This window comes from Martes martes, assembly GCF_963455335.1.
Source record: "Martes martes genome assembly, chromosome: 16".
NCBI classification, from domain to species: domain Eukaryota; kingdom Metazoa; phylum Chordata; class Mammalia; order Carnivora; family Mustelidae; genus Martes; species Martes martes.
The window spans coordinates 31457899-31466438 of record NC_137904.1 but is presented as its reverse complement, the minus strand read 5'-3'; the positions used below and the strand labels follow the sequence as shown (position 1 = coordinate 31466438).

Sequence of the window (8540 nt, the reverse complement as noted above, 5' to 3'; positions counted from 1 at the left end):
TACAAGTACCAGTTTCTTTCTTACTAATGAAAATATCACGTAGACATTTTCATTGAAAACATGACATTCTCCATTTCAAAGGTCTTCCCCCTTTTCTGTGGTCATAGCATGCCAAAGGAAACAGCATTCAGCTTTGTTACTTTAACAGGTAGAGATTTGAAAACCTTACAGAGAAAGTATTATTGAAAATATTTTAGCCCATGGGGTGCCTGGGTGGCTCAGTGGGTTGAAGCCTCTGTCTTTGGCTCGGGTCGTGATCCCAGGGTTCTGCGATCGAGCCCCACATCCGGCTCTCTGCTCAGCAGGGAGCCTGCTTCCTCTCTCTCTCTCTGCCTGCCTCTCTGCCTACTTGTGATCTCTCTCTGTCAAATAAATAAATAAAATCTTTAAAAAATAAATAAATAAAAATAAAAGAAAATATTTTAGCCCAAAAATGACTTAACATATTTCTCCTTTGTTCGACATCAGAGGTTGCAGTAACTGGCAACAATCTGTTCCAACAATGTGAAACTGTCCAAAAAGTCCTCTTCTTCAAGTCCAAATTTTGTGTACTGATGAATGTAGGCTCTGGTGAAAGAAACAGAAAATGTAAAATTAAAAAAAAAATCAGGCAAATGAATAACTCTTAAAATCAAACAATAAGTAGAACTTTCCTAGTTCACGAATACTTGAAGATGGCAGAACCTCTTAAATGTCTTAGATTTGCTTCAATGTTTATTCTAAAGATTAGCAAACTGAGAAAGTTTATGTAAAGCTCCCTGTCTCTTTAGTGTCTAAGAGAGTGACAATAAGAAGCACATAGGAAAAAGAAGCATGTTCAGATTTGGTTATCAAACCCAGCACATACTCAACACCCTACAGAGATGACTGGGTTCAGTATCAACTCTAAAAAGTGCCTGAGAATTTTCACCTAAACCTTGAAATTTCAGAAATACATTAATCCAGTTCTAGGAATAAAATGAAGTTTCCCAAGTATTTTTCAGACATTTAATTTATAGTTATGCCAGGTAGTTCTATGAATACCCTGTACCCCCCAAATGAGAAATCATGTTAAAAAGAATGTCAAGCAAAGGCAAACATGGATTAAACTGAGGTAATAAGGGCTGTGGCCATTTAATGGGAGTGGGAAGAGAACAATACCAGGAAAGGACAGAGTTCACAGTCTTGGGAGTAGGGGCTTATTGAATGGCCACATGCAGGATGGGGGGCCCTTGGGAATCCTGGCTAATCACAGTAGAGGCCTTGCCCAGTAATATGGAAATTTTGCTTTGACATTAAGTAATTGTGGCCAAGGTCAGGAAATCTGATAATGCATTTCTTAGTACCAAGCAGACATTTCTTAGCAGAAGGAGTTGAACTTGTAAGATTTCTTGCTGAACAAGATCAGGGATTTCTTCCATTCTTCCAAGGGTCTTATTTTGGAAAACTATGTTATTGTCCAGCCTCATAATGAAATTTCTACTTTCATTTCATTTCATTTCATTTAGAAATGACTCCTCTAGGGGCGCCTGGATGGCTCAGTGGGTTAAGGCCTCTGCCTTCGGCTCAGGTCATGGTCCCAGGGTCCTGGGATCGAGCCCCACATCGGGCTCACTGCTCAGTGGGGAGCCTGCTTCCTCCTCTCTCTCTCTGCCTGCCTCTCTGCCTGCTTGTGATCTCTGCCTGTCAAATAAATAAATAAAATCTTTAAAAAAAAAAAAAAAAGAAATGACTCCTCTAGCCAATAACAGCACTGTAGTAGGTGATTTTACATGGGTATCACATTTAATCCTCACTGCATATCTTCAGTGTAGACCCACTGCGCAGGTAAGAAAATGACACCTGAAGTAACATGACCCAGTTTCACACCTACAAAGTGATAACTGTGCTTACTCCAGGCTGTAGGTTGAATGTTTATGTTCCCCCAAAATTCATACATTGAAATCCTAACCCCCAAGGTGATGGTATTAGGCAGTGAGGACTTTGGAGGGTGATTCGATCACAAGGGTGGAGCCCTCATGAATGGGATTAGTGCCTTTTAAAAGGGGCCCATGAAAGGTTCTTTGCCCCTTTGGCTATTTAAAGACACAAGGAAAAGAAACCATCTATGAACCAGGAAGTAGGTCTTCATCAGACATCGAATCTGCCAGCACCTTCACCTCGGACTTCCTAATCTCCAGAACTCCTGAGAAATTTTGTTGTTTATAAGATACCCAGTCTGGGCTATTTTTGTTACAGCAAACCAAACAGACTAAAACATTCCAAATCCTGCTTTGTGTTTTAAGGTATTATCTGCCTAAGGTAGAAAGGTTTATAGATTTATTTTTTACTTACTTTGAAGCAAACATATTCCAGGCTTTGCCCACAATTGTATCAAGTGGTTTTAGTAAGAACTGGCTATTGCTGACCAATGCTGCAGACTTCTCATATTTGCTAAAGGCTCGCTGGGTTTTCCACACACTGAAAGCATTAATAGGTTTTAACCAAGAAGTATAGAGAGCTGGATCTTTAAATCCTCCTAGAGTAAAACAACACAAGCCATTGTTTACATCATAAATCATTAATTTTAGAAACAAATTAATACAACTTTTTTTTAAATTCATTTCACCAGAAGTCTCCTTTTGTTTTGCCTTCTAAAACTAGCTTTATGGGCGCCTGGGTGGCTCAGCTGGTTAAGCATCTGCCTTCATCTCAGGTCATGATCCCGGAGTCCAGGGATGAGTCCCACATCTGTCTCCCTGCTCAGTGGGCAGTCTGCATCTCCCTCTGCCCCTCCCCCTGCTCGTGTACATTCTTTCTCTTTCGCAAAAATAAATAAGTAAATAAAAATATTTAAAACTAGCTTTATGTTGCTTTTGGATAAATGATCCATATTCATTGTAAAAAAAAAAATTCACATCGTTCAGGAAAGTATTAAGAAGAAAATTTAATGGATGAAAGACCTAAATGTGAGATAGGAAATCATCAAAATCCTAGAGGAGAATACAGGTAACAATCTCTTTGACCTTGGCCATTGCAGCTTCTTACTAGATACGTCTCTGGAGGCAAGGAACACAAAAGCAAGAATGAACTATTGGGACTTTATCAAGACAAAAAGTCTGCATAATGAAGGAAATAGTCAACCAAGCTAAAAGGCAACCTTCAGAATGGGAGAAGATATTTGTGAATAACATATCTGATAAAGGGTTAATATCCAAAATCTATAAGGAACCAATCAAACTCAACACCCAAAAAAACAAATAATCCAGTTAAGAAATGGGCAGAAGACACGAATAGACATTTTTCCAAAGAAGATACCCAGATGGTCAACAGACAAGTGAAAATATGCCCAACATCACTCATCATCAGAGAAATATGAATCAAAACTACAATGAGATACTGCCTCACACCAGTCAGAATGGCTAAAATTAACAACATGGGAAACAACAGGTGTTGGTAAGGGTGTGGAGAAAGGGAAACCCTCTTAACACTGTTGGTGGGAATGCAAACTGGGGCAGCCACTTGGGAAAACAGTATGGAGATTCCTCAGAAAGTTAAAAATAGAACTACTCTCTGACCCAGTAATTGCACTACTAGGTATTTACCCAAAGAATACAAAAATACTGATTCAAAGGGACACATATACCCCAATGTTTATAGCAGCATTATCAACAATAGCCAAATTATGGAAAGAGCCCAAATGTCCACTGACTGTGAATGGATAAAGAAATTGTGGTATACAGGGGTGCCGGGGTGGTTCAGTCAGTTCAGTGTCTGACTCTTGATATCCACTTGGGTCATGATCTTGAGGTCCTGGGATTGAGCCCTGCATTGGGCTCCCTGCTCAGTGGGGAGTGTGCTTGAAGATTTCTTTCCCTTTCCCTGTACCCCTCTCCCAGCTCGTGTTCTCACTCTCTCATTCTCTGAAATAAAGTCTTTAAAAAAAAAAGTTGTGGCATACATATACAATGGAATATTTGCCATAAAACAAAATGAAATCTTGCCATTTCCAACAACATGTATGGAGCTAGAGTGTATTATGCTACATGAAATAAGTCAATGAGAGAAAGACAAATCCCACACTCAGGTGTGGTATTTAAGAAACAAAATGGACAAACATGGCAGGAGGGAGAGAGAGAGGCAAACCATAAAACAGACCCTTTTTAATTTTTTTTCTTAAAGATTTTATTTATTTATTTGACAGACAGAGATGACGAGTAGGCAGAGAAACAGGCAGAGAGAGAGGAGGAAGCAGGCTCCCTGCTGAGCAGAGAGCCTGATGCGGGGCTCGATCCCAGGATCCTGGGATCATGACCTGAGCCAAAGGCAGAGGCCCAACCCACTGAGCCACCCAGGTCCCCCCATAAAACAGACTCTTTACAGAGAACAAACTGATGGTTGCTGGTGGGGAGGTAGGCAGGGAATGGGTTAACTGGGTGATGGGTATTAAGGAGGGCACCTGTGATGAGCACTGGGTGTTGTGTGTCACTGATGAATCACTAAATCCTACACCTGAAACTAGTATTACTGTATATGGTTTTTTTTTTTTTTTAGATTTTATTTATTTATTTGACAGAGAGAGATCACAAGTAGGCAGAGAGGCAGGCAGAGAGAGAGGGGGAAGCAGGCTCCCCGCTGAGCAGAGAGCCCAACATGGGGCCCGATCCCAGGACCCTGGGACCATGACCCGAGCCGAAAGCAGAGGCTTTAACCCACTGAGCCACCCAGGCGCCCCAGTATTACTGTATATGTTAACTAACTGGAATTTATAATAAAAACTTGAAACAAAAAAAAAAAAAAGAAAATTTAAAAGTCAACTGAACATCTGAAATGTCACCACCCAGAGAAGACCATGAACATTTTGCTGACCTTCTTGGGTCTGTAATTTTACAAAAATGCTGTTCTGTAGTCTGTTTTCATTCACCAATATGTTGTGAACCTCCTTTCCATGTCAATAAATATCACTCATAAAGTTTTATTATATGAATATACCATAATTTATTTAACACATTTCCTACTGTTGAGCATTTAGGTTGTTTCTGCATTTTTCTGTGATAGATATTGTAGTAAATATCTTTGTGAGAACACGTCTCTGTATGTCATGTGCTGGATACATTTTTGGCAGTTTGATTACTTTATATATCCTCTTATTCTCTCAATTTAAAATCTGAAATGAAGAATATGAAGAAAATGTTCTGAGGTAGGAGAAAGTATACCATTTGACAGACTTGAAACAATCCCTTTTTAATTACCACTTTCTTATCTAAGGTGTATTATAGGAACTGGATTGTTTGTTTTTTTTAATATTACAGCTAGAAGCAGGCAACTTGATACTGCTAAAATCATCAAATAAGGAGTACCTGGGTGGCTCAGTTAGCTGGGTGTCCAATTCTTGGTTTTGGCTCAGGTCATGATCTCATGAGTCGTGGGATCAAGACCCCATCAGGCTCTGTGCTCAGCAGAGTCTGCTTGAGATTCTCTCCCTCTGTCCCTCCCCAACTTGTGCATGCACGATCTCTCTCTAAAATAAATAAATTTCTAAAAAAGTAAAATAAAACCATCAAATAAAGATAAGACAAACCTGGAGATTTTCCGTAAAAACACAAAGCTAAAAGAGTACTGCTCTTTGAACTTCCTGAAAGTTTTATATCAAAGTGCTTGTCACAGAGACCACTGGTTATGCTACATGACCTGTTCTCCCCTTCTTCTTTAGAAAGAGAACCCCCAAATTTTAACTGTATTCATGGCCGCTCTTGTAGCTAGGTGTAACACAAGTCAGCCCCAGTCAAAGTCAGCCCCAATCAAAACTGTATAAACACCAGTGTGTGCAAGGAGGCTGTTGGCATGCTCATTCCTATGTGGTTTGATGCCTGAAGCTCAAACAGATGTCTGGGACTACAAAAGGAAGCCATAAGGTAAGGACAATAAGAACAGCAAGGCTCAAAAGAAAGAATTAAACCTGTATCTTGTTTCAATCACTTCTATTTTTGGTGTCCAATCACATAGTAACTGATAGAAACACATAATTATGATTTTCCTTTCTTTAAAAATAAATTCAGGGACTTCCTTTTTTAAAAAATATTTTATTTATTTATTTGAGAGAGAGAGCAAGTGAGAGACAGCACAAGCAGGGTGAAGGGCAGAGGTAGAAGGAGACTCCCTGCTGAGCAGGGAGCCCGACATGGGATTCAATCCCCAGACTCCAGGATTACTGCCTGAGCCAAAGGCAGACGCTCAACCAACTGAGCCACCCAGAAGCTCACTGCCTGAGCCAAAGGCAGATGCTCAACCGACTGAGCCACCCAGCCGCCGGGGACTTCCTTTTTTTTTTTTTTTTTTAATTTTTTAAAGATTTTATTTATTTATTTGTCAGAGAGAGAGAAGAGGGGGAGAGAGAGAGTAAGCACAGGCAGAGGCAGAGGGAGAAGCAGGCTCCCTGCCAAGCAAGGAGCCCGATGTGGGACTCGATCCCAGGACGCTGGGATCATGACCCGAGCCAAAGGCAGCTGCTTAACCAACTGAGCCACCCAGGCGTCCCAGGGACTTCCTTTTTAAAAAAAAATGTGTGACCATGTACATGTGCAAAACGTATTGATTTCACCTTAACTTCTTACCCAGATCTGCACTGTGCACATCTTTCCCACGAAGGATGACCAAGTTGGCAATGGAAGTGTTAAACTGAAGCTCCCTGTTGAGAGATGCTTTACCCAGAGTAGGAAGTCTTGATAAAGGAGGCCGTACCTGCCAATCAATACCTACCAAAAGAAAAAAAGCACAAGATTTTATAAATAGTTCAGAATAAGAAGAGAAAAGCATATTACGGTATGTATATTTTACATAAATTTTTATAGTTGCTTTTTTTCTACTAAATGTTTAAAAATTCGTATCTGGTTGACCCAAAATGATTCAAACTATTCAATCCTGAGAAAGGCAGGAAATATTTCTTCATAGAGTACTAAAGGATGGGGGTAGGTACATACAATGGATTTCTCTTCACCAGTAAAAAGAAACTATTAATACACATAACAAACAGCAGGGATACATCTCAAAAGCATTATGGTAAGTGAAACAAGCTTGACTCAAAAAATTATGCACTGTATGATTCCATTTACAAAACCTTCTGGAAAAGGCACAACCATAAGAATGAAATTCAGATCCATAGTTGCTAGGGGCTGGAGTCAGGGGCAGAAAGTGCCTACAAATTATGAACGAACTTTCTGAGATGATGGAAACACTATCTCAATTGTGGTGGAGGTTATACTTTATAGAGGTTTGTCTAAATTCATAGAACCATACACCTAAAAAGGGTGAACCTTACTCTATATAGAATATATACAAAAATGTTAAGGGATGTAGAAACATAAAACAAAAATAGGATTGAAAACTGACACCAGTCATGTAGAAATATTAAGAAAATACTCTTTTTTTTTTTTTAAGTATATGTGCTGCCGAAGCGAGCACAAGAAAATACTCTTAATGTAAACAATGGAATATTACTCAGCCGTCAGAAAGGATGAGTATACTTACCATTTACATTGACGTGCATGAAACTGGAGGGTATTATGCTGAGTGAAATAAGTCAAGAAGAGAAAGACAATTATCATATGGTTTCACTCATATGTGGAATATAAGGAATAGTGCAGAGGACCATAAGGGAAGGGAGGGAAAACTGAATGGGAAGAAATTAGAGAGGGAGACAAACCATTGAGAGACTCTTAATATGGGAACAAACTGAGGGTTGCTGGAGGGGAGGTGGGTAAGAAGATGGGGTGACTGGGTGAAGGGCATTAAGGAGGGCACATGATGTGATAAGCACTGGGTGTTATAAGCAACTGATGAATTGTTGAACACTACATCTGAAAATGATGTACTATTTATTGGCTAATTGAATTTAAATTAAAAAAAAGAAAATACTATTAAAGTATACATAGGATAGGGATAAAATTCAGCACACAGCAACAGACTGATTTTCAATAAAAGTAAAAACACAAGAAACCAAAAAACTTTGGCATGATGAACTCAATAATAACACAAATGAGCCAATTTTAAAATCAGAAAGATGTTTGAATAGAAATTTCACAGAAGATAAACAAATCTAACAAGCACATTAAACAGATGCTCAACATCACAGTCATTAGGAAAATGCAAAATGAAACCACAAGGAGACACTACTTCACACCTATTAGAATGGCTATAATCAAAACGACTAACAATGTCAGGTGTCAGCAAGGATGTGGAAAACTGAAACCCCTCTTCAACTGTTTGTGGGAATGTAAAATGGTGCAGCCATTTTGGAGAGTATAGCAATTTTTTTTTTTAAGATTTTATTTATTTATTTGACAGACAGTGAATCACCAGTAGGCAGAGAGGCAGACAGAGAGAGGAGGAAGCAGGCTCCCCACTGAGCAGAGAGCCCCGATGTGGGGCTCGATCCCAGGACCACTGGGATCATGACCTGAGCTGAAGGCAGAGGCTTTAACCACTGAGCCACCCAGGCGCCCCGGAGAGTATAGCAATTTTACAAAACATTAAACACATACTTATCCTTTGACCCAGCAATGCCACTTACAAGTATATAACCA

The 8540-nt window shown here is 39.6% G+C and overlaps 1 protein-coding gene across 1 annotated transcript in view; it reads right to left on the bottom strand.

The window, feature by feature from the left end:
* Nucleotides 1-8540, bottom strand: part of TUBD1 (tubulin delta 1) — a 26145-nt gene continuing 17605 nt past the window's right edge. Inside the window, exons 6-8 of the mRNA XM_080827473.1 lie at nt 6573-6713; nt 2314-2497; nt 1-567 (exon numbers count right to left, since the gene is read on the bottom strand). Coding sequence (XP_080683599.1) covers nt 465-567; nt 2314-2497; nt 6573-6713 — 428 coding nt within the window. The 3' untranslated portion in view covers nt 1-464. The remainder of the gene's footprint in view (nt 568-2313; nt 2498-6572; nt 6714-8540) is intronic.